Here is a 26,895-nt window from a genome sequence, read left to right on the forward strand (position 1 = left end):
GGGCGTGGTGTAGGCCCTCTGCATATGTGTGCCATGTCTGTGGGTCTGCAATGGGTGTCGGTGTCCGGGGCTCTCTGAAGTGCCGCCATGAGATAGGGCTCTCTCTTCTCATGAAGAAATGGAAGATCTCTAGCTCCTATATCTCTGCGAAGGCCCGCCTTTTGCGGCGAGTAAGTCTCCTCATCTCTCTCCTCGACTCCTGCTCTGTGATGGCTCCCAAGGCTCTCTGTATGCGGAGCCGTGAGTATAGGGCTCTGCACTCGTCATCATACCATCTGTTCTGGGGCATAGTCCCAGATCTTGCAGGCTCTTCTGAGTGGACACTATGTAGGAAGCTCTGTAATGCAGCCGTGTGTAGGAGTGATGCCAGCTAGGCTGTAATGGTATCCATAGGTGCCAGGGGATCCATGAGTAAGAGCCCATCCTCTACTCTGCCAGTGTCATGTGTGAAGTAGATGGTAGTGTGTGGCGTCGGTATGTGGGGGGCTGGTGATACTGGTGATCCGGCTAGTGAAAATGCCAAGTATGTATGATCTGCCATGTCATGTGTGAAGTAGATGGTAATGTGTGGCGTCGGTATGTGGGGGGCTGGTGATACTGGTGATCCGGCTAGTGAAAATGCCAAGTATGTATGATCTGCCCCAATAGGACGAGGTGGGATCGAGAATGAGGTGACAAGCTGTGATGCCTCCAAAGACCCCATAATGTAGTCTACCACTGTGCGTCCAGTCCGTGTATGACCCCCAGTGGCGGGGGGAGAGAGAGAGAGAGAGAGAGAGAGAGAGAGAGAGAGAGATGTGTTGGGGTAAAGGCATTATGCCCACCCTTATAGTGTGTACAAGCCCATAAGTTATAGTACATAGTACACTTAGTACTTTTAATGTACTAAGTGCACTATGTGTACTAGTGCAAATACATGTGTGATAGGGGAGTCACACACACACACTTGATGAGTTGACTTATCCCCACAACTCTCTCTCTCTCTCTCTCTCCCTTGTTTCTCTGTGTATGTCTCCCACATGAACTCTAACCCTAATTAACTTTCCCATTCAACTGGTATCAGAGCTTAACTCAGCAGTGGAGCAGTTGTGCTAGTCGTGCTGAATTCTGATCTGAGGGTCGCCTTGCCTTCTTTGGTCGCCTTTCTCTGCCCAGCCAACAGGCGTGGGCTGCTCAACTGCTGCCCAGCAGCTGGGCGTAGGCAGCCAGTAGCGTGGGCTGCCCAGCAGCCACGAGGACTGCCCAGCCATTCAGGCGCAGCCAGGCGTCTACACGCTTAGTGCGAAGGGGAGGCAGGCGAGCGTGGAGCCTTTCGAGCGTAGCTGGAGGAGTCGGGCAGGAGTTTAGCGGCGACTCGTGCGCTTCCATAAACGCGTTAAGCGTTACGGCTGGCTACTAGGCGGAGTCTGCGAAGCAACGCGTTGGGCGGACAGCGCTGGCGGGCGGCGCTCTGCTCCACGTCACCTTCTCCAAGGCGGGCGTCCATCGCTTCGCTCCACGTCACCTTCTCCAAGGCGCCGTCTACGCAGCCCACACGCTGCCTGCATGAGGAGAGCTACGCAGCCCACACGCTGCCTGATGAGGAGAGCTACGCAGCCTAGCCATCCGTACACGCATAGCAACGAGCAGGCGCATCAGCATCAACCTGCGTGCTTCCCAATGCTTAACCGCACGAGCTGCTGCAAAGGAGTCCTTCATTTGCACAGCATCATCACCCCCTTTTCCTGCAACAAAAAAAATCAGAAATTAAGAGGTATCTTGCTTCAAATTTTTTTTGGGATTTGCAATTGAGCAAGTACAATCATCAATTGAGCAGGTACAAGGTGCAGGTGCCGAATTGCTCAATTTTTGAGCAAAATTGGCAAAATTGGGTGACATTGGTCACAATCAGGATCAATTTGCAGGAAATTGGATGTCGAAATTTGGGGCTTTTGATGTAATTGTGCAATTAAGCAGTCATACATGCTGTATGATGTGAGAAATCGCACATTCGGGCAAAATTGTAGCATATTGCAGTGCAAATCAAGGGGCTTTTGTGCCGATTTGGTTGATTTGCATGCAGGCACTCGTATTTGATGCTTTGGGCAATGTGTTGATGCCTGACAAGCACTCAATGTGCCTGTAAATCAAGGGGCTTTCATGTATTGGATGTATATGTGGCCAGGGGGAAGCATCGCGAAGACTCTGGATGCCTTCATGTGCGTCAATGTACCATGTATGATCAGCAATTGATCTTAAATCAAGGGGCTTTTCAAGATCGTATGCTTGTTGAGCTTGGCAAAGCAGCAGGCAAGACATTTATGCCTTGAATCCTCAGAAATCAGCTTGCAGTCAAGGGGCTTTTGCCCAATTTCTGTTCGGGACTGTTGTATGCAGTGTACGGGACTGTAAAAGTCTGATTTTCAATCATTTGGACAGCCAGGAGAGCATTTATTGCTACTGTACCTGTTGGTACAGATTTGGTACAGCTTTGTACAAGTTCTGGCATGGCTGTACACTGATTTGAGTGAGGAAAAGGTTCAATTTCAGCTGCTGTACTTGTCGGTACAGGTTTGGTACATCACAGGTGAGCACTTGGTACTGTTGTACAGTACTTTGGAAGGGCAACAGAGCACATTTAAGGTGCTGTCCTAAATCTGCAGCAACCAGATTTTGGTGATTTCATCACATACAGTGGGAGAAAAGTTGCATTTGTGCTTCCGCAGTGGGAGATAAAGCTTGGGAGAACAACTGTGAGCACTTTGTGTGCTTTTGGTGCAGTGTTTGCACATTTTGCAGGGAGTCAGGCATTGACAGGTTGCATATTGCTATGGCAACCACAGGTGAGAGCTCTTCATTGCTTCACATCAAGAAGCTTGAAGGCTCACATAACTATGATATTTGGCAAACCCAGTGCTATAATGTGTTGCTCCAGAAGAAGCAACACAAGCCTATCAAAGAAAGGGGTGTAAAGCCCGCTTCTCTTACTGCTGAAGAGTGGGAAGATATGGATGAGCTGGCAAGATCTACTATCATGTTGTCTGTGTCAGACTCTTTACTTTTCAGCATTCGTGAAGAGAAGACAGCTTGGGGAATGTGGCAAAGATTGCAGGACTTGTATGCCCAGCAAAGTGTCTCAAGCAAAGTGTATTGGTTGAAGAAACTCATAGGTCTTCAGATGAAGGAAGGGGCGTCTATGGCAGCCCATCTAAATGAGTTTAATGGTATTGTCAGCCAAGTTATAAATCAAAAGTTGGCAATGGACGATGAGTTCAAAGCCACTTTTCTCTTATGCACTTTGCCAGAGAGTTGGGACACATTCAGGACAGCCACTAGCAATTTGAATGCTATGCTATCATATGCAGATGTGGAGGGTGCTCTTCTTCAAGAAGAGATGAACAGGAAGAACAATTCCGTTGGAAAGTCCAATGCAATGAATGCACGTGGGAGATCCCAGCAAAGGGGAAAAAGCCAAGAACGGGGAAGGAGCAAGTCCCGCTCCAAAAAGGACTTGGAATGCCATTATTGTGGCAAGAAGGGACACATCAAAAAGCAATGCTACAAATGGAAAAATGATCAAAAGGAAAAGGGAAAAGGCAAAGACAAAGACAAAGATGTAAAGTCAAAGGGCAAAAGTGGAGGTAAGATTGAAGAAATCAATGTGTCACATGCAGGTGACAGTGAGGATGAGGTCCTATTCACGTCTTCACTTGATGCCCATTCACTTCTTACAGGAGATGGTCATGGTATGCACTCATGGATCATTGATTCAGGTGCCTCCTGTCATGTCACAGGTTGCAGAGACTTGTTTGTTAGGTATACTGCTGGCAATGAAGGAGTAGTTTATTTGGGTGATAACCATGCATGCAAGATTCTTGGCAGAGGTGATGTGAGGCTTGTGTTTTCAGATGGCTCACAGCTTATGCTCCATGATGTCAGGCATGTGCCTGAGATCAAGAAGAACCTGCTTTCTACTGGACAGCTTGATGATGCTGATTATGTTACCACATTTGGTCGTGGAAAGTTGAAAATTAGTAAGGGCTCACTGGTTGTTGCCAGAGGCTCTAAGGTGGACACTCTTTACTTTATGCATGCAGGTGTTTGTCACCATGCTAATGTAAATGCATCCGAGCTGCTGGAAATCTCTATGTGGCATAGCCGGTTGGGACACATGAGTGTCAAAGGAATGGAGCAATTGTCTCGTTTGGGTTACTTGCCTTCTCTAAAGTTTTCAAGTTTTCAGTTTTGTGAGCATTGTATATATGGCAGGCAACTGCAGTGCCCCCACAAGAAAGCTCTTGGACAGAAAGATGCTCAGTTAGAGCTTGTGCATACAGATGTATGTGAGATGCCTCAGCTTTCTTTGGGAGGGGCAAAATATTTTGTGTCTTTTATAGATGATGCCACACGCAAGGTGTGGGTTTATCCTCTTCGTTTGAAGAGTGATACATTCTCAGTGTTTCAGAAGTTTGTTGCTCATGTTGAGAATCAAACTGGCAAAACACTGAAGGCTTTGCGTTCCGACAATGGTGGAGAGTATATGTCTAAACAGTTTCAGGACTTTTGTGATGCTGAAGGCATCAAGAGGGAGCTCTCTACTCCTTATGATCCTGCACAAAACGGGACAGCAGAGAGGATGAACAGGACCATTCAGGAGAAGGTCCGTTCTATGTTGTCACATGCTGCGTTACCTCATGGTTTTTGGGCTGAAGCTGTTATGACAGCCATTCACCTTATAAACAGGTCACCTAACACGAGGCTTGGTGGGAAAGTGCCAGAGGAAGTATGGACAGGGAAGCCTCCGTCATACAAGCACTTGAGAGTGTTTGGTTGCGTTGCGTACGTGCACATACGCAGGGAAATGCGCACCAAACTTGATCCTAAGTCTCACAAATGCATATTCCTAGGATATGGTGACAAAGGTGAAATGGGGTATAGACTTTGGGATCCCGTGAATAGAAAGATTATACGCAGCAATGATGTCATTTTTGATGAAACATGCATGTATAAGGAGCCTGCAAGGCAACAGGAGCCTGGCAGAGTCATCTTTGATGATGATGGACATCATGGACAACAACCAAGGGCTGTAAATCAGCCATTACAGCAGCAAAACCAGCCCTTAAATGATGCTGAAAATGGTCCAAATGGACAGCCAGACATGGCAGAAGATATCCCTATGGATATACCACAGTTAGAGGAGATACCGGGCATGATTTTTCAGCCTTATGGCATGGAACAGGAGCCACCAATAGGTGATATGCAGGCTGGACAGCAACCTGCAAATGATGGTCATTGGGTACGGAGGTCCACAAGACCCTCCAGAGCCCCTGACAGGTTTGTTCCAGGGGTTGACTACTTGATGCTTACTGACTGTGGGGAGCCCTCATGTTATAAGGAGGCTTTACAGAGGGCAGACAAGGCTCTTTGGGAGCGTGCCATGAAGTCAGAGATGGATTCTCTGCACAAAAATGGAACATGGAAGTTGGTGCATTTGCGCAGGCAAGAAGGTTTTGCCATGCAAATGGGTTTACAGGCTCAAAGTTGCACCAGATGCAAAGCCAAGATACAAAGCCAGGTTAGTGGCTAAGGGCTTCAAGCAGGAATATGGTGTGGACTTTGATGAGATCTTCTCTCCAGTGGTCAAAATGACCACACTTAGAGCTGTGTTAGCTTTGGTTGCACATGATGATCTGGATTTGATTCAGATGGATGTGAAGACTGCTTTTCTTCACGGTGATCTCCATGAGGAGATATATATGCAACAGCCAGAGGGTTATGCAGTGAGTGGAAAGGAGAAGCTTGTATGCAAGTTGAAAAAGAGTTTTTATGGGCTCAAACAGGCACCAAGGGAATGGTATCATAAATTTGATACATTCATGAAATCCCAGGATTTCAGGAGAAGTGACATAGATCACTGCTTATACACCAAGAAAGCTTTGGATGGCAGTCTATTGATTCTCATCTTGTATGTTGATGATATGTTGATTGTTGGAAAATCTCGTAAAGAGATGGATGCCTTGAAAAAGAGGCTGCATCAAACCTTTGATATGAAGGATTTGGGTGATGCAAATCACATTTTGGGTATGCGGATACTTCGGGACAGAAATCAGCATGTGTTGTATTTGTCTCAGAAGGAATACATTGGCAAAGTTTTGCAGAGGTTCAATATGGACGGGGGGAAGAAGACTAGTACTCCTTTGCCTCCATATGTGAAACTCAGTGCTATGGACAGCCCACAGTCAGATAGTGGCAGGGCTGATATGGCCAAGATTCCGTATGCTTCAGCTTGTGGCAGTCTCATGTATGCCATGGTTGCTACTAGGCCGGACATTGCATTTGCAGTGGGAGTGGTTAGTAGATATATTGGCCAACCCTGGCAAGAAGCATTGGGAAGCAGTGAAAGGTGTCATGAGATACCTGAAGGGCACACAAAATATGTGCATTTGTTTTGGCAAACAGGATGCATTAGTGCATGGTTACACGGATTCGGATTATGCCGGTCATCCAGATAACCGGAAGTCTACTACCGGTTATGTGTTTACATTCACAGGAGGTGCTGTGTCATGGATATCCAGGATGCAGAAGTGCACAGCCTTATCTACTACAGAGGCCGAGTATATTGCAGCCACAGTGGCTTGCAAGGAGGCATTATGGCTATCTCGGTTAGTGGTTGATTTGGGCTATACAGGGGATATTCCATTGTTGCATTGTGACAGTCAGAGTGCCATCCAGTTGGCAAAGAACCCTGTCTTTCATGCAAAGACGAAGCATGTGGATGTGAAGTATCACTTCATCAGAGAGGTGATAGAGAACAAGCAAATTCAGCTTGTTAAGATTCATACGGATGAGAACCCGGCTGATCTGTTGACAAAGAGTTTGCCTCCGGAGCGGTTTGCTCATTGCAGACACTTGATGGGCATTGGATGAGGCCAGTTTCAGCCTTGATATGGCCTTGTATATTATCATGTACATGCTGATTTTTCTTTTCTTTCATTTAAGGGCACTTTGCCTTTAAGTGGGAGGTTGTTGGGGTAAAGGCATTATGCCCACCCTTATAGTGTGTACAAGCCCATAAGTTATAGTACATAGTACACTTAGTACTTTTAATGTACTAAGTGCACTATGTGTACTAGTGCAATATACATGTGTGATAGGGGAGTCACACACACACACTTGATGAGTTGACTTATCCCCACAACTCTCTCTCTCTCTCTCTCCCCCTTGTTTCTCTGTGTATGTCTCCCACATGAACTCTAACCCTAATTAACTCTCCCATTCAAGAGAGAGAGAGAGAGAGAGAGAGAGAGAGAGAGAGAGAGAGAGCCGCATGCACGTAAGAAACAGAAGAAAAAAAAAACGTGATGTTGACGTGCGTTTGCCCTTCATTTTTTAAACCTATATTAATCAAACTCCCACGTTCACTAAGGTTTCCAAACAATAGTGAACATTTCAATCGATGTAAACGTTTGGATGCTATCCAGACTGTGTTTGGATGCAACCTTGGCTCAAACTTATGCTAACCAACATAGATCTCCTAGAGTGTTGGACGTTGGCTTGTGGGTGTATTTGAGAATCTCGAAAGATTCCAAAACTATGCATATAGGCAAGCATTACAAGTAATCTTTTACGTTTTGTGGACCGTTCAAGTCCACAAAGAAGATTAGGCTTATCGCTTAGAGCTTCCCCAAGGTGTTGCAGTTCATCGAGTCTTTGAGGTCTCTAGATGAAAACAAAACCATCTTGCAAAGTTCTACACATTAGTTCAAAAGCTCACTAGCTTGAAGTGTGAGCCTGATGATGAAGATAAAATGGTTGTTCTTACAAAAAGTATGCAAGATGTTACTTGATTCCAACTATCCCTCAAGGTACTGTGGCTAGCTTGAACGACATTTGAGGACATGGATAGCACTTCTTATTGAAAAAGACTTGAGAATCAAAGATGGCCAAGGATCTAGCAATAGCCTCAAGGACGATAAGGCCTTTGCTGAGGTATAGTACTAGAGGTCCAACAGAAAGATAAAGTTGGGACACAAGGAGACACAATGTTTTAAAATCTTGAGAAAGAGCAGGAGAAGCACCATGTAAATCTAATAGCCGAAGAAGAGGAGCCAATCGAAGAAATGAACACAACCACCACTAAAGCTTCCCTCAGTGCGGAAGACTATGATTGGGCATTTATGTTGTGTGCTACAAGAGATTGTTCATACACTCTTACACACTTACTCACATAAGTGAGTGTTTACACACACATACAAGCGCTTTTTCACACATGAGACTCCGAATACCCAACAAATCCCCCTTCGGAGCGAAGGTGCTACCATGTACCCCATCCATGCTTGCCTTAGAGCAAGACTCACCATGCGTCACCTCCCTTGCTGTCACCAGCCTGGACATTTCCCAGTATGAAAGGGGTCTGGTGGACTCTAGGATGTCTAAATATTTGGAGAGTACAAGCTTTGGGAATGGGGGATTATCCTAGAATACAAAGGACCACACTCCTAAAATTTAGGAGAGTTGCTATTTTAGGCCCGACTCTGATGGAAATTTTGTTCGCGTCATTACATCTGGAATTGAGCAGATACCAAGAGTTGGCGAAGTGTCTATGACAGAATGTCTACCAGTTGGGATATTTTTAGAGGTAAAGATTATGGAAGGACCCATCTCTTAGATTGGGACGTGTGGCAAGAAAGTGGACCAAAGTGAGACAAGTGGCCTGACACTTGTTATAAAGTGGATCAAAGTGAGACAAGTGGCCTCACACTTGTCACTTCAGCTATTGTGTGGCTCTCCACATGTCATTGTAGCCTTCTCTTGCCATTTTAGCTCATGGGAGGCCCAAATCTATAAATTGGAGTCCTCTCTCTTCATTAATAGAGGCTCTCTTGCTGCACACTAGCCTCTACCACCGTTACAGGCTGCCCTAATGATGGCTACTCTCTTTCTCTCTCACTTGAAGGCTGCCCATGAAGAATACCGGCTGTTGGGGACTGTTTTGGAGGCTTTCTTCGCGAAGAAATACTGAAGGCAAGGGTATTTAATCATTTATTATGATTTCTAGCCATTGTACTTGTTGTACCAGTCTTTGTACATGATGTACCAGCCATTGTATTGGCTGTACCAGTCCTTGTACTTGTTGTACCACCCATTGTATCGCTTGTACCAGCTTCTATACTTGCTGTACCAGCCACCGTACCTGTTGTACTAGTCACTCTTGCTGTACCAGCATTTGTACTTGCTGTATCAGCCACCATACCGGCTGTACGAGCCATTGTACTTGTCGTACTAGCCACTGTACCGACTGTACCAGCCATTGTACCTGCTGTGCTGACTGAATGGAGAGTTGTACTTGTTGTACCAGCTCTATTGCATGAAGACCCGTGGTTTTTGGGGAAGAATCAGTATCCACACGGAGGTATACGGATTATGTTGTTGGCTCGACATTTCTACAGCCTATGTTCTGGCTTGGTTGCCTCGTGTTGGGCTGTGTTATGGCATTTGTATATGGATAATCCGGCATCTCCCGTGGGGAGGAGAGTAAGGCCCTATGTGTAGCAGAAATGCCTATAAACTATGTGTAGCAGAAATGCTTATGGAACACCAAGCTATCTATGCCTGTGAGTGATTGTTTTATCTTGTTACTCGAGCCCACCTCTCATCCAAGGTGTGTGGTCAGAGTATCAACATAGAGTGCAAGTGGTAAAGTGGACATGACGCTTGGTTGGCACGGAACTTATGTCTATGCCAAGGGTCATGTGGATTGATGCCTTGTTGGCAGGAGACTTATTTTGTCTCGCCCATTTACTTGGGACATGATTCTGATATCTGTGCATGGCACTTATTTAAGTGTCTTAGCACTTGGTTGGTGATTTTCATTGGCATATGATTATCTCATTGATATTGGTGATTGAGACACAATTGGCTCTTGTGCCTGTGTTTAGCATATCTTCCATGGAATTCTCGCCCATTTATTTTGGGACATGATTTTGATATTGGTATTATGGAGATTTATTTAGTCTCACCGATTTCTTTGGGACATGGATTCTTCAGTTATATTGGATTTTTGAGACTGTCTCGTCTCACCCACTCGATGGGGCATGATTATATCTTGAATATATGGCTTGAAGCTTAAAGTTGCGGACAACTTTTAAGAAGCTCGGGAGGATGTCACCAGCTTGGACATTTCCCAGTATGAAAGGAGTCTGGTGGACTCCAGGATTTCTAAATATTTGGAAAGTACAAGCTTTGGGGATGGGGGATTATCCTAGAATACAAAGGACCACACTCCTAAAATTTAGGAGAGTTGCTATTTTTGGCCCGACTGTGATGGAAATTCTGTTCGCGTCATTACATCTGGAATTGAGCAGATACCAAGAATTGGCGAAGTGTCTATGACAGAATGTCTACCAGTTGGGATATTTTTAGAGGTAAAGATTATGGAAGGACCCATCTCTTAGATTGGGACATGTGGCAAGAAAGTGGACCAAAGTGAGACAAGTGGCCTGACACTTGTTATAAAGTGGATCAAAGTGAGACAAGTGGCCTCACACTTGTCACTTCAGCTATTGTGTGGCTCTCCACTTGTCATTGTAGCCTTCTCTTGCCATTTTAGCTCATGGGAGGTCCAGATCTATGAATTGGAGTCCTCTCTCTTCATTAATAGAGGCTCCTTGCTACACACTAGCCTCTACCACCGTTACAGGCTGCCCTAATGATGGCTACTCTCTTTCTCTCTCACTTGAAGGCTGCCCATGAAGAATACCGGCTGTTGGGGACTGTTTTGGAGGCTTCCTTCGCGAAGAAATACTGAAGGCAAGGGTATTTAATCATTTATTATGATTTCTAGCCATTGTACTTGTTGTACCAGCCTTTGTACCTGATGTACCAGCCATTGTATTGGCTGTACCAGTCCTTGTACTTGTTGTACCACCCATTGTACCGCTTGTACCAGCTTCTGTACTTGCTATACTAGCCACTATACCTGTTGTACTAGTCACTTTACATGATGTACCAGCATTTGTACTTGCTATACCTACTGTACCAGCCATTGTATCGGCTGTACCAGCCATTGTATCGACTGTACCAGCAGCTCCTGTACTGGTTGTACCGGCTGAATGGAGAGTTGTACTTGTTGTACCAGCTCTATTGCATGAAGACCTATGGTTTTTGGGGAAGAATCAGTACCCACACGGAGGTATATGGATTATGTTGTTGGCTCGGCATTTCTACAGCCTATGTTCCGGCTTCGTTGCCTCGTGTTGGGCTGTGTTATGGCATTTGTATATGGATAATCCGGCATCTCCCGTGGGGAGAGTAAGGCCCTCAAAGCTTGTACATGATATTATTCTCCTTGGGTAATAAAATACTCCAGGGGGGGGGGGTCGGCCCATTCCGGCCTCTATGTGATGTCACGTGTGCAAGCTCCATTTTTCAGCATTTGTGGATGTTTTATCGCTTTTATGTTTTATGCAAAGTGATGATGGATATGTGTTAAGGCTGTGGCTATGTTTAAATGTTTTAATATGCATTGATGGTATCAACAAGTGTGTCAAAGGCCCTAGTCCCGCCCACCGCCTGCGAGTTTCACTTGCCATGGTCACAGAATCTCTCTGGTTAGGGTTTTGGACTGAGGTAGGGAGGTCAATAGTTTGTCACAAGATAAGGCTCTAAAAGCCTATAAAGGCATTGTACTCTTTGATGCTTTCCACACGTTAATCAAAGTACCATTGAGTCGTGCAATCAATGTCCCTTTCCTTACAAGTTTGTTATATCTCTCATTCTCACTTAACAAACACCCATCACCGTGGATTTTCTTGATCCACCATAGCCTCACCCTACTTGTGCAGCTCTACAACATATTCCTAAGGAGCAAGAAATGGTTCTTAATCAGTGTACTAAACATTCAAGACGAAGTTCCTATGATGAGTACTTGATTAAGTGGACGGGAAGTGTGATGTTTACAGTGTGTATCTACCGTGTGCTACACACACACAAGACTAGCTTCGAGGTTGGGGAAGCTTGGAGCTAGGCAGGTTGAGTTAGGGATAGACTAACGGGCGGGCACCCAAATATGGACGGGCAGGCGCCCAAGTGTGGCGCCCAATGATCGGCCAAGAGCCTATAAAAGGGTGGCCAAGGTTAGTCATTAGTCATATAGAGTCTCGCGTGTCTTTGTGAGAGCTCTATGGTTAGGAGCCTAGATCTAGTGCAGACGTGCACCTGCTTTATGCAGTCGAGGCCGGCAGCAGTCTCGAGGCCCGCAAGGGTAGGTTCGTGGTGGTATGGGACGTCACGAGGTAGAGATTGGTCGGTACGTCCATCTAGTTAGCTCAGCTCGTGGCTCGGTGGGGACAACCAAGACTTGTGGGCTTGCCCATGGCTGTCAAGGTTGGGAGGTGAGTCAGGCTTGCACCCCCGTTATGTTTGTTTGGTTTGTTTGCAGGTTTCGAGTCTTGTACCAGGAGCGTTCTACGAGGAGATCCTACGGGGATTTGACAGTGGTATCAGAGCAAGCCTCGTGAACGAGCAAGTCGGTAGGTAGAGAAGATGAGGTCAAAGAAAAGGTATGAGTTCGAAAAGCTTGTTGTTTTTTAGAGTATACTGCTGTTTTTTTCAATTTCAGCATGCTGCTTTTGCATCGTAGGAACCCGTGGTCTTGTATGGGTTGTTTGCTTTGCAAGAAGGGCTGTAGGTGTTTGAACTGTGTAAACAGTTTGAAGAGAGAGAAAAAGAAAAAGCCTGTCGGCTTTTAGTAAGAGAGAGAGAGAGAGAGAGAGAGAGAGAAAGAAAAGCTTGTGTGAACATCGCAAGGTATGCGCAGCCGGGTTGGTTTGTGTAGGCAGGCTAACACGTATATGCTTGTACCCTGTACACGCAACCAGGCAAGTAAAACATGTGCACGTGGACTGCTATGCACAGCTAGGCGCAGGCGGTCACCAGTATGCGCAGGCAGGTACTATCGGCCAGGTATATGCGTAGGCGAGTGCAGGCGTGTTTGCGCAGACATGTGAAGCATCTTTGCAGAGAGCATCCTTGCAGACGACTCTTGCACTCGGGCCAGTACGTGCACAAAGGCGCAGGTGTACAAAGGCGCAGGTGCGCAAGTACAGGCGCAGGTGCGCAAGTACAGGCGCAGGTGCGCAAGTACAGGCGACAGCCGGTCATCTGTACGCTCAGGTCGGCCAGGTACGTGTGTAGGCGCTGGTGCGCAGGCAGGCGCATAACCCCGAGCGTATGCACAAGCGGCCAAGCGTATGCGTGGACAGGCGGGTACACACGCACAGGCAGCAGATCATCGCTGTCATGCAGGCGTACGGGTGGCAAACAAGCGGGCGCAGCAAAAAACGTGAAAGGCAGGCGCAGGTTTTTTTTAAGATTTCGTTTTTTTAAAAAAAAGAAGAAGAAGAAAAACCTACGCTACCTTGCTTTCATTTTTTTGCTGAACCTTAGAAAGGGTTTAAAAAACCCATACTTTGCTTTATAAGTGTTTAAAAAAAGAAAAGAAAAAGAAAAAAAGAAAAAGAAAAAATAATAATAATATATATATATATAAAAACACAAAAGCAAAAGCTAAGTTAGCTTTTGGAAAAGCCTATATATTCCCCTTAAGCAGGCTTCTTGGCACACATCTCTCAAGTTCTTAAGCTCTCAAGTCGTCTAGCACTCTTATTTGTGGAAGATCAACCTTTTCTGTCACCTTGCTCTCTTCAAGATTTTGACCCAAGAATCCGAGTTGGAGCTCATTCTCGAACGTGAAGACCTGCCGGCTACGGAAGCCACCGATGCCGATCTTTTCGACGATTTTGTTTCAAAATCAGATTTCCAAGAGTTTAGAGTTGCTCTCGAAGCTTCTTCCTCGGAACGTCAAGCACAAATCGCCGTGCAGATGCAGGCTTTACAGAACTCCATCTCTTTGTTGACCACTACCCTATCTACTCTTTCGAGTATGGATACCTCGGCATCTGCTTTAGGTCCCAATATTACTTTGGAACAGTTTGGGGACGAGCAAAAGCAGTGTACCAAGGAGATAGTGGACACTTGGCTACATAAGTGCCAAGTCCATTTTTCATTTTCATCCATATGACGATGGAAAAAAGATTCAATTAGCAGCAGGTTTCCTCTCAGGCAAAGCTTTGCTCTGGTGGAAAGAACTCAATCCTAAACGAACGACTTGGGCACAGTTCGAAGACGTCTTCAAGAAAGAATTCCTCAAGAAAGAGGATGACTATGATGTTGTTGCCCGGTTTACTAGTTTGACCATGACCTCGCAGAACCTCACTTATGAGGTCTATATCCAAAAATTTAGGGACTTGCATATGAAAGCTACGACAATGGATTCCACAACTCTTTTGGGTTTCTTCGTAGCCGGTTTACCCGACTCATACCGTTTACAGGTTAAAAATAATAAATGCAAAACTTTGGACGAGGCCATTCATTCCGCTTGTATCTATGATAATGCAATGGTCTCTTTCAAGTCTAAACCCGTTACTGAGCAGGGGAACAAGCACAAAAGGAAGTTCTCCGCACCGATGGCTAGCACGGCAGAAGGAAAGTCTTCGGACCAACCTTCGAAGAATTCAACTTCGACATCAGTGAAGAAGAATCGTCTCCTTAAGGCTTTGAAGCTCAAGAAGGAGGGACGTTGCTTCATCTATTGCGAAGAAAAAGGACATATGCGTAACGAATGCCCGAAGCAAAAGGGTGCAAAGACCAACGCATGACCCAAGCCAAGCCAAAGGCAGCTAACCAGTTGTCTTTGACAGGTACGTCAGTTACTGTACTTTCTCGTCCTAGTACATGTTTTGATTGTCTGTTCAACTCTAAAGTTTTTGGCTTTTATGATCTTCTTCGAGTTTATGGAGAAGTGAATGGCCATAGAATCCACATTCTTCTAGACCCTGGCAGCTCACACAACTTTGTTAATTACAAACTTGTGTAGAAATTGGGTCTTGATACAACGCCCAGCGATCATACCTATGAGGTATGCCTACCTGCGGGTCGGCAAGTATGGGATCGAAAGGTGGAGATGCTACCGATTCGGATTCAGGACTACAAAGATACTCTGAAATGCTATATTATGCACCTAGAACATGTAGACTTGTTATTAGGGATTGAGTGGTTTAAGACTCTTTAAGTCCATATAGATTTGTCTAGTCATATTTTTTCTTTTGAACATAGGAGCACCCAGTATAGTATCTTAGGTGATTGTATACATCCCTCTCAGGGACCTCTTGTAAATACAGTTGATTTTGGTAATATAATGGATTCTTCTTTGTATACTGCTTTCCATTGTGTATTGATTCCACTTTCTTCATTTCTCATACCTTCTATGGATGTAAATGAATTAAGTGTATTTGAAAGGAAAGAATTACAGAAGATACTTGATTCGTTTCAAGTTGTATTTCCTAAGGAACTGCCATCGGGCTTACCACCTGAAAGAGCAGTAGATCATCCTATTGACCTGATCCTTGGTGCTCACCCTGTTAGTATTCCACCTTACAGGATGAGCCAAGCTGAGGAAGATGAGTTGGCCAAACAACTCGAAGATTATTTGAGGATGGGTCAGATCCGTCCAAGTAAATCACCTTGGGGTGCACCTGTGTTGTTTAGGATAAAGAAGAACAACATCTGGAGAATGTGTATAGATTACAAGAGATTGAACAAGCTGACAATTAAGAACCGTTATCCTCTCCCTAGATCAGATGACCTAATTGACTGGTTAGCAGGAGCGAAATATTTCATGAAGATAGATTTACGTACTGGCTATCACCAGATACATATTCATGAAAGGCATGTCAAAAGAACCGCCTTTCGGACTAGGTATGGCCATTACGAGTTTCTTGTATTACCTTTTGGGTTAACCAATGCTCCAGCCACTTTTTAGTAGATGATGAACGATCTTTTTCATGAACATTTGGGAAAATTTGTGGTTGATTGGATTTGTCTTCTCATGTGAAAGTTCATCATGTATTTCATGTCAGTAGACTTAAGGAAGTACTGGGTGGAATAGACCAGTTAGTTGCTCCTCAAGAAATCATAGATGTCGAGGACATGACATTTGTTCCACACGAACCTGAAAAGATTCTTTGATTTCGTGAAAGAAGATTGCGTAATACGCTTATCACGGAATACAAGATCAAGTGGAAGGATCGTGTTGAGGAGGACGCTACATGGGAGACATTGACTACTCTTCAGAGAGATTACCCTGGCTTTTTAGTGAGCTCAGGTGTGAGCTCTTAGAGGAAGGGGAGTATGTTATGTATCTACCGTGTGCTACACGCACACAAGACTAGCTTTTCGAGGTTGGGGAAGCTTGGAGCTAGGCAGGCTGATTGGCGAGCTGAGTTAGGGATAGACTAACGGGCGGGCACCCAAATATGGACGGGCAAGCGTCCAAGTGTGGAGGTGTGATGACCGGCCAAGAGCCTATAAAAGGGTGGCCAAGGTTAGTTATTAGTCATATAGAGTCTCTCGTGTCTTTGTGAGAGCTCTATTGTCAGGAGCCTGGATCTAGTGCAGATGTGCACCTGCTTAATGTAGCCGAGGCCGGCAGTAGTCTCGAGGCCCGCAAGGGTAGCTTCGTGGCGGTATGGGACGTCATGAGGTAGAGATTGGTCGGTACGTCCATCTAGGTAGCTCAGATCGTGGCTCGACGGGGACAACCAAGACTTGTGGGCTTGCCCACGCCTGTCAAGGTTGGGAGGTGAGTCAGGCATGCACCGCCGTCATGTTTGTTTGGTTTGTTTGTAGGTTTCGAGTCTTGTACCAGGAGCGTTCTATGAGGAGATCCTACGGGGATTTGACAGGTAGATCTTAGAGAGAAGCTATGTGGGAATCTGTTCCCAGTTCTCCGAGTTCATTGTTGAGGACATCAATGGTCCTTAATGGGGGATGTATGTTACGTCCACATTAGGCACCTAACCTAGGGTGGGTTAATCCGAGGTTAGAGGGGTGCCTAGCTAGGGGGCGGCTTCACACAAAGTGAAGGAATGCTTTAAATAGGAGGCATAGTTATTAAAAGAACTATGGGAATGCACTTATAATAAAATCAAGGTTAAGTTTAGGGCCTAGGCTCCTATATAAGTGAACCCAAGGCATAGCACAATCGTCTAGTGTGATTGGTAGCCTAAGGCCCAACAGGATTGCTCACCGCAAGGACACCTGCAGTGTGTGGCTTGGTGGTATTGGACGCCAAGTCTTTCCAGAGGGGGGGGAGGGGGAGTTAGACGACCTTTGTGCATCCCTTTGTTGCAAAACTTTGTGAGGTACTAACACTTTCTACGGCCGGAGCCATGTTGAAGCGGTGGAGGAATATTCACTCTGGAAGCAGCACCTCTGCTTCATCAATTACCTGTTGTTTGGGTTCATCCAGAACATTCAAAGGACGAAGACCTACACATGGTTTTAGCCAACTAACATGAAAAATATTATGCATAGACCAACTTGGCAGAAGGTCAAGCTGCATTTAGACTTCGTTGATCTTATTCAAAGGGAACTAAGCTTCAAAACAACTACTTTGGGCATCATTCGCCCACTTGTTTTAAACCATTGCTTCGTAATTTGGAGATACACCCAATCTCCTTCAGAATACTTCACAATCTCTATGTTGCTTATTTGCTTGCCTTGCGAAGACATGGCAAGAGAATCTTTTACCGCCTCCAATATGATATGGTAAGAGTTAGAAATCCGGTTGGCTTTAGGCACTTGGGACATCATTGTTGAATCTCATCTAAGCCTGACCAAAGAGCATTTGACATGGAACACTCCTAGAATCAAGGCTTTAGGCTCACCTCCCAACCATAGAGTCCATCTGGACTCACCCCCGAGCTGGAACCCAAGCACTAGCTATTAGGATGCAATGCAGGAGGGGATGTCACGTGCATCTCATACTTTGAAACCACGTGCATCTTGTACTTCAGCTAAGAGAGTATCATTGGCCCTAGCACCCTAGGGACTTCACATGCAATTAGTGTGTGTTGAGCTATAATTGCCACTTAACATTTCTGAGACAGATCAGGCCCTCATGAGTTAGCTTCATGTTAGGTTGCAGCCCATCTAGTGCATCTTTAGAGGTGGTCTCTAGATTCACTACCAAAAGGCTGCTTTTGTAGTGCTGGGTTTGTTATTGTCAGTTGGGTTGATTGTGGGTCAGGTTCTGGATTTGGGTCTCTCTTTAGCTACTTGAGGAGCCAGAGTTGCTAGGGCCATTGGCTTTTTTTGGGATCAAGACACTAAACTTCATGGCAAGAGAAAACCGAAGGTTGATCTAGGTTCTGGTTCCTCTGGGAACCTTCATTAATGAGCCTATATTTAAATTTAACATCAAGTCATCATAGCCCAATTTGCTCACTCCAGACCTCAATGCAAGGTCATGTTGTGTATTTTTTAATGGTTTAGCTGCCTTATTAATAGACGGTAACGTAACTTTTTGTCAGGTTGTCTGTCGTAACTGTGTTTTGCTTCTGTTCAGAGAGCTAGTGCAGGTCTGGAGGTTCAACAGAAGGCATGGGCAGTGGTTGAACTGATAAAGGATGAGTATCTGGTAAGTACTTTAGAAGAGAGTGACTCAGCCATCTTCCATTCAGCTTTCCTTTCTGGTGAAATCTGGGGGGTTCACTAATGTGTTCTTGCCCCTCTAAACACCATAGTTGGTCCTGTGCGTGTTTTAATCTTATGAAATGACGTTATATGAACAGAGATTTTGGTTTCACAGGTCCTGTCTCTGCCAGATCATGGTAATGCTATTGCTTTTGCATCCGCACATGATTACAACCTTAGGGTGGATCCTCATCAGAAGTACACTCTTGGCCAAAGGTGGTGATGAGCATTCATTAATTAGGAGATTTTACTTCCTTAAATTTTCTCAATAATGATTATGATTATTACACAAGACAAAATAATGATTACACAAGGCAACCCAAATTTTCTCATTAATGATTACACAAGACAACCCAAATTAGTTATTTTTTCAAACAGAGTGGAGGTGACTGTCGGAGCTCTACCAGAAACTTCTGGGGTTGGAAGGTTGCTCCTGTTGCTTACAAGCTTTAGTGAGCGAATGGGCAATCCTACAGTGAAACGGATCAAAAGGCCTTCGAAGTATGAACCCCAAACTCTTGTAAATGGAGAGGTATGCTCAATATAAAAAGTTTAATTCATTTGAGTTTTATAGGATCCAAGTTGGATCAAAAGGTTGATTCATATGATGATGTACTACTTGAATCTTTTCAGGTGATATCTGTTGATCCGTTGGAAATGAAAATTAAAGTTGGCAAGAACTTAATTGGCAAAGTGCACGTAACTCAGGCAAGTAATTGCAGCTTTTTTCTTTTTTGTCTTAAATCAAATACAAACCAAAGATGGGGTGAGATTACTTGAGGGAAGCACTGCTCATAGTTACACAAAGACACACTTCTCTCACTTTCACTCATGTTCTTCTCATTACTGCTATTTTATGCTATTTCTCCCTTGGGAGGTGTGATGTACAATGTGCTGCTTAGCACATGCCAAAATCAAAGTGTTTCTCTGGTTCTGCAATAGGATTAAGAGATGAGCTCTTCTAAGTGTTTATCTACTATAGTATTTCGAATTTTGAGCCTTAAAAAAAGATGCTTGGTTTCAGAAGCAAAGTGTTAAAACCTTAGTTTGGAGCAAAGGATGAAAACATCAAGTGATCATGCCAATTTCAAGAGATGAGGGAAGATGATAAGACGTGAGAGAACATGGTGCAAGTGCCATTTTGAACGACATGATCTGATTGTCAATCAATTGAATTGTTGGTCTGCATTTTGTGGGTACTCTCAATAGAACTGCCTATTACTATCCCTTTCATGAATGCCACCATACCTTCCCACTCCAGGCCCACTTTCTCCATTTATACTGCTGCTGACAGAATGTGTGAGCTCAGATGCGTTTTAGCATTATAACCAAAATTAAAGCAAGAAGTTGGGGGCTTGAGGTGAAGCTGTTGGAAGATTTTTGTTTTCATTGCCATATGTTTATTTGCTTTCCTTTCAAATGCCAGGTAAGGGATGAGTTTGCAGAAGAGAATCCCCTGGAGCAGTACACAATTGGGCAAACTATCACAGCAAAGATGCTGGGGAGATTAAAGCAAACTGATGATGGAAGCCTAACCAGATATGTTGATTTGACATTGAGGCCATCTCAGCTAGGTGATATTCCACTTCGCTTAGGCTTGTTTTGAAGCTTTACAAAAATCTCTACGGTACTGATTGAAGTACTGTAGGTTATGATGATTACTGAGAGATTGATGTGTGTATTATTACAGGCCTTGGTGAGAGTCACGAAGAAGCAGGCAGTGCTCATATACTGCCCACATTAGCAACTTTGCAAGTAGGAGAGGTTGTAACAGCTTATGTGAAAGAGGTCCATAACGAGTGGGCTTGGCTCCTCCTTTCTCCTAGCATCATGGGGCGGTTGTTTGTGCTTGACTCCTCTACAGACCCCGTTCAACTGGGGTGTTTCAAGGAACATTATCAGATAGGACAAGCTGTTCGATGTAAAATTGCAAAAATTGATCATGAGAAAAGGAAGCTGGATTTGTCATTACATGATTTGGATCCTACTCTGGGCTGTGGTTGTGTGGGGGAAGCTGAAGGAGTTGAGATCAAGGTGCATGATATACTGGGAGGAAGGGTATCAAAAATTCTTCCTGGAGTTGGTCTCAGTGTGCAAGTTGGTGCACACCTTTTTGGAAGGGTACATATTACTCATCTGCATGACAACTGGAAGGACAATCCAACGACGGATTTCCAGGAGGGGCAGTTTGTGAGGTGTATTGTGTTGGATGTGAACAAAAGTGCCAGTGGAAGTGTTCAAGTTGATCTCTCTTTGAGGGACTCCATTCTCACCGCTCTGGGGAACGCACATACGAACGCTGATAAGATCACAAGGTAACACTTGTTATACATTTCCCTCTCCTTTTCTTTGGCTGAAAAAGACCAACATTTTTATTTTAGCTCAAAAATTTGCAACTGACCATGGTCAGTGTATATAATCAATTTCTGATGTCCTCAGCATGTTTTTTGTTGTAAAAGGCTCAAGCAAGCTGATGTGATATGAACATAGACACTGTGCCCATGTTTCACAGACTGATGTAAAACGTTGTCATGATGTTTCAGTCAGGTTCTCTATAGCGACCTTTTGTCTTCAGTCAAATTGTACAAAAGCAACGCGGGCCACCGGGGGGTGGGGGGGGGCTGGGGGGGTTTGCTTTGGTGGGATCAAGAATGAAGCCTCCACATCCAGTCCACTAGCATAGTTGCACATAAAACGTGCGCTTAACGCCCTATTTTTGTGAAAAACATTTGAGGTGTAACTTGTACTTATGAGAAAGGTTGTAAAACCAACTAGTAGATATCCATTGAATAATGCTGAAGTTTCTCATGAGAACTGACAAAACCAAACCTTAACTGAATAGGATGCATAAACAAGACTAAGGAGCTTGAAAATGTAGCCAATCAAGCATCACTAAGAAGAATGCATTAGAAGAACGTTAAGGATGTTAATGAGCATTGGTGTTGATAACGTGAGTGGGGATGTCATAGAATGTAGTCTATGCATGACGAAGTTGATGATATGAAGCTTTGTGAGTACTCTCTTTGATTTGAGATTGCAATTTTCTTTTGTTAAATAACCTGATCTTTTCCCTGGAATATCTTCATAATTGTAAATGAAGAGTTTGTCTGAACTATATGTACTGGAACCTTTTTTTGAACAACCAGGTTTCCAGCAGTGTTCTCAATTGAGAGTATTGAAGATCTCAAAGTGGGTATGGAAGTACAGGTATGAATCAGCAAGTCAAGTAAAAGAAACTTTTTCTAAGGCTTGAGCACACTCTCACATTGAATGACCAAGTCTTGTTGGTTTTTTGTAGGGTTTTGTGAAGAGCGTCACAAAGAAGGGTTGCTTTGTAACACTTTCACGGCGTGTTGATGCAAGAATCCTTTTATCAAATCTATCTGAGACATTCATTGATGATCCTGGTAGCTTGTTTCCTGTTGGAACCCTGGTGAAGGGAAGGTAGATCGAATCAAGCCATATCCCATTATTGGCGACTGCTTTTCTGTGTTTGTTGTTCACTTGATGAGTAACCTAGCCACTTGATATGATGCAGGATTGTGTCTATGGAACCTCTTTCGGGCTTTGTTGAAATGTCACTTAAAAGCTCTTCGTCAAAGGGTTTGTCAAAAGACTCTAAGCTCCAAGCTTTGAAGGAAATGCATGTCGGGGATGTGGTTTCTGGTGTCGTGTCACGCATTGAAACATATGGGTTATTCATACTCATCGACAACAGTGGCATTGTGAGACTGGATTCTGTTGGTTTTTGGAATATAATAACAGTTCTCAGCACAGATTGAGGATATTAACAACTAACAAACACTTTTTACCTTCCCCTTATTGATCCAATGTGGTATTTGCACAAACTAAATAGCCCACAAATGGTTGCTTCTGTTTTGATAGGTGGGACTCTGCCACATCTCAGAAATATCAGATACTTACATCAAAAATCTGGAAGCACATTACAAAGTCGGTGATAGAGTGCAGGGTAAAATACTCAAGGTAATGCAAAACATATACTACATACCTTTTGAAAGGAGTATCTGCCTATCTGGTGTGCAATTGATCAATGAGTGCTATAATGGTGTGCCATTACTCCCTCTATCTGGATGGCCTGTGGATGGCGGTGACGGAACTGTGAAAGGAAAGCTCTGTTGAGCTATTGTTGGCCGAGAAGGGAGGCTTTCTGTAAGTGTGGGAGGCGTCAAGTAGAGTGGACAGGTTGATGTTGTAACTCAAGTCATTATTACGTTAGAAGAGATAAGCTTGGATAGTGCCGATGATAGGCTGTCTGAATTTTTGTGAGTGAGCGAGAGCTGACTCTGATAAGCCATTGGCATAAGTGGTAAGACATGAAAATCTGGTATAATGGGATGATCAAGCAAGGGGACCGAATAAGGTATTTCACAGTGCTACTCCCATCATCTTGGTCTGCATGGCAGGTGGAGCTGGAGGATCTGGACCAGCACGTCATTACAATCAATATAAACAAGCCATGTGTCGTACCCATTTCTTTAAAATGTTTCCCATATGTCGTGACTATGGTGGCTGAGCTTCTGCTTATGTCCATTTCATATCGCATTGTCTTATGAAGAAATTAATGCACCTCTTGAAAGTCTAGTATCTTTGCTTGTGTCTCTGCTGTGGATGCATTGAGATCCCCCTTTATTAGTAACTCTTCCTGTAAAAATTCCTGTCCTCATATGAGGCATGATATGGGGTCCTGGTTCCATTTTGGAGATGTCTTTTGAGCATGTTGACTTCTCTGACAGAAAGTAGCACCCCCCTATCAATAAATCTTGTGGCTTCCTATTATGTGACCCGGATGTACTTGGCATGAAACGTAAATCATCCTCAAAATTCAGGTATGCAGCTGTGAAACCCTAAATATCAGTAGCTAATTGCACCATGTTGTAACCTATTGGGATGATTGCGGCAAGGCCATCTTGAAATAGTACATTCCGGTGGATTACAACCGCGACTAGGAGAAGCAATAAGAGCGCTTTACTCAGAAATAGAGCGAATCTGTATCCGATTATCTGGCCTGTTTTACAAGCTTTTGCTCATACTACTGAGGACGGTTCTGCGGTCAGACGAGGTTAAGCATTTTGTTGATGGTTTGAATTTGTCCTTGGGCGCAGATGTTGGTGCTACCCTCTCTGGAGGACTTCTAAGCTAAACAGCTGGCCGACTACCTGGCTCCCTCCGGAGGAATTCCTAGCTAAGCGGCTGGCTGGTCAATGTTTCAAGTGTGAATCTGCCGAGTACATCATGAAGGATTGATTGTCCAAGAACATTGAATGAGCAGTCCAAGAAGCCAGAGGATGAGTATGAAGGAGATACATGCTTCAGTGTCTCAGTTCATTTCATTTCTCACATTAGTTGCACATTAGGGGTGCAGGATTGTGTCAGACTTAGTTTGTTTTGGGATCTCACGAGAGTGCTGCATAATCTGGAAAATCAACATCCTGAGTATGTGGAACGCATGCTGGAGCTAACCAGATGGTGGGAGTTTTCCGTCAACGGCTCCATTAGGCCACGGTTGTGGAAGGAGAAAGTTTCCAGCCTGTTTGTTGAGGGAGAGTCTTCACAGCTCTTGAAAGAGTTGGGTGGAGAGTCTTTGGCGTCAGTGGTGGTGGGTTTAGTCCTAAAATATTTGGTGATCCATTTGAGTTCAGCCAATGCATTCTTGTGTTTTCTACTGGAAGCCGTCTTGCCGAAGGAGTACGCTGTATAGGAGTGAGCACTTCTTCAGGATGTGTTGGATGAGGTGGTGCTTGAATTTTGGTAGTGACAGGTGTGGCAAAAATGTCAGCTGAAGAGCGGCCAGAAAGTGATTTCCCGTAGTAGGAACAATTCATACCTCGGAAGAGATTAGACTGTAGTTTCAGCACTTATCTGGAGACAGTTTAGATGAGGGTAGTTGTGGTTTTGGTGGGGGAGAGTGTGATACAACTACCCACGTGGTTGACTTGTTTTATAGGGGATTTGCAAGGGATTTGGCTGTGTTTTAGATTGTGTTAGGACATTGCGTTTGGGGCAGATTTAGGGACGGTTTACCAGCCTAATAGGTCAGATTTAGGGACGGTTTACCAGCCTAATAGGTCTTCAGAAGTGTCAGAGAAGGCATCGATGGATGGGACACATTATCAAAGAATTTGGAATGTTTTGACATTTTTTTTCAGCCTGAAAAAGGGCTGGATGACCTTAATCCGACCTAGCCTGTTTTTCCTTTAAGAAGGTTGGAACCTCATTTATTCAGCTCATATTTTGGAGCTCACAAGTCAAAAACACTCAATTGCAAGGCTAACACCTAGCTATAATTAGTGCCCCAAAAGGTTCTTAATCATAGCCTAAAACTGGGGATTTAGCATGGTGTGCATATGACCTGTTGGGTGGTGAGTTGTTAGCCACAATCCATTGCATTATTGCAATGCATATGATGTTGGGTCGATGAAACCTATATTGAGGTATGTGGGTCTAACCCTAGCCCTCTATGGTTCTATGTCAGTTAGGGTCTATGGAGACCCTACATCCATACACCTTCTCTCCAATTTTGTGCTGGCTCAACTGTAGGTTTTGGTCCATATGCGCACTGGCTCTAGCTCAATCTCCAAGCTCTTTGAGTTGGTCTTCACATGTTTGGCTTTATCTCAATATGTTCTTCATCATATGTAGCCTCCTTCTCCTGGTTACAAACAGGTTTTCAAGAGATCCACCTCCTCAGGAACTGTCGGAGTAATCTCATCCTCCTCCAAACAGGATTAGAAGAGATCCACTTGCTCACTCTACCGTTCTCAGGTTCTGGTTTAGTTTTTGCACGTGCATCGCGGGCAATGGCATCTTGCTGAAGTATCTCCATCTGGGATAGTGTTATCTAGGAGCTCCTATCTTGGAAGCTCTCCCTCACTTGGATCCATGCTCTCGGTCTTGGGCTGCTCCACAACCCTGGGGTGCTCCATCCTTGAACTTTACCAACACACTCATATTTTCTCTTCTTAAATCCCTTCTTCGTGTGCTCCTCATTCCCTCCTTGTATCCGTTTGTCTATGGGTACATTCTTCTCGCCAACTCACAAATCTCCTCTCGGAGGCTCTCTTGCCTTCACCGAAACAACTCCTTGCGAATCTTCTCTTGCCAGTGCCTATCCTTCGTGTGTGAAACAGGGTTTACTTAAAATTGTCACTCAAATACACTTAAACATTAAACCATGAAAATGACTGAAAAGACATGCCATGACACACACTCCTCTAGCACTTGGGACAACCTCTGCCCAAATGACATCAAATGGGGAGAAAACCCCTATCTAATGCCAAATGAAACTTTATGGAGAGGTCAAGGACAGCATCAGGAACCTGTTTGCAACTGGTCGTACATCAGCAGGGTTGGTTGTATAGGCGTGAATCTGAAATTAGGGTTTCTACCCTGTTTCTTGTTCGTACAGAACCTCCACACCCTCCAAAAATCATGGCCCTACTTAAAAAACGTCTTGTGCAAGTGAAAGTAGTGGGGTTAGGTTGAGAGAAGGGCTTCCAAGGATAGAAATTGGCTAAATGTCAGGTTGAGAAGGGTGGACAGCCAACCATTTCTTAATTGGGAGGGTGGACAATCCTGAATTGCCAAAAAAGAGGGTGCCTATGGTTTAAAATTGTACAAACATGTCCAATGTACAAAAGCTGGTATGGTGTCCATTTGGTGGCCACACTTATTACTAAGTGTGTGTGAACACTTCTTATTATAATAATAAGTAAAAATATTACTAAGTTCCAAAGTTAGTGCTCCTTGGCCACACTTCTTGGCCCATTTCATGATCCCTGCAAAAAGCCCACCACCAGCCAACATACAATAACAAGCACACGGTAGTTCCAGGAATCCCAGTAATGCAAGATTGACCCATGGCAGCACATCCAGGACAAGAAAATAGGGCACAAAGCATGCCCCATTTGAAGTCCCCATTGGTCGAACCATTGGGAAGTTTGTGTATAGCATGAATGGAAGTGTCCGTCTTGGTCTAATTGCATTCAAGACTACCAAGTCTATTTGGGAGAGGTGGCCATCCTCTAGTGTGTAGGTGATGTATATATGTGGTCGTATGGAATAAAGCATGTCACTAGGGATGTAAAGCTCTCTCCATAAGATCACCTGATACACAAGCCAAACACACAAGGTTAGAATACATAGAAGGGTGCAGACAAACTCACCTCCCAACCATAGATTCCATTCGGAATCTCTCCTGAGGTAGGGGCTAAGGTTCCATTCCCCACAGACTAGGTCAATCAGTCTTGGCGTCCCATACCACTAGAGCCTGTCCTAAGGGACCCTCGGCAAGACCGCATGTGA

General features: G+C 44.5%; 1 protein-coding gene across 3 annotated transcripts in view; it reads left to right on the forward strand.

The window, feature by feature from the left end:
• The window catches only part of LOC147614219 (RIBOSOMAL RNA PROCESSING 5), a 69,533-nt gene that overhangs the window by 22,109 nt on the left and 20,529 nt on the right, over positions 1-26,895 (forward strand). For 2 of the 3 annotated variants that reach the window (XR_015263091.1, XM_086780763.1), the window contains exons 24-33: positions 18,446-18,517; positions 18,689-18,789; positions 18,952-19,105; positions 19,207-19,281; positions 20,000-20,147; positions 20,264-20,888; positions 21,720-21,780; positions 21,872-22,017; positions 22,112-22,298; positions 22,459-22,557. Coding sequence is in view for 2 of the 3 variants with exons in the window: in XM_086780763.1 (XP_086636889.1) it covers positions 18,446-18,517; positions 18,689-18,789; positions 18,952-19,105; positions 19,207-19,281; positions 20,000-20,147; positions 20,264-20,888; positions 21,720-21,780; positions 21,872-22,017; positions 22,112-22,298; positions 22,459-22,557 (1,668 nt within the window). In the remaining variant the exon portion in view is untranslated. The remainder of the gene's footprint in view (positions 1-18,445; positions 18,518-18,688; positions 18,790-18,951; positions 19,106-19,206; positions 19,282-19,999; positions 20,148-20,263; positions 20,889-21,719; positions 21,781-21,871; positions 22,018-22,111; positions 22,299-22,458; positions 22,558-26,895) is intronic. The other variant, XM_086780764.1, reaches the window with a different exon arrangement.

Source organism: Cibotium barometz, chromosome 42 (assembly GCF_041138505.1).
Source record: "Cibotium barometz isolate CiBa-2024 chromosome 42, ASM4113850v1, whole genome shotgun sequence".
NCBI lineage: Eukaryota > Viridiplantae > Streptophyta > Polypodiopsida > Cyatheales > Cibotiaceae > Cibotium > Cibotium barometz.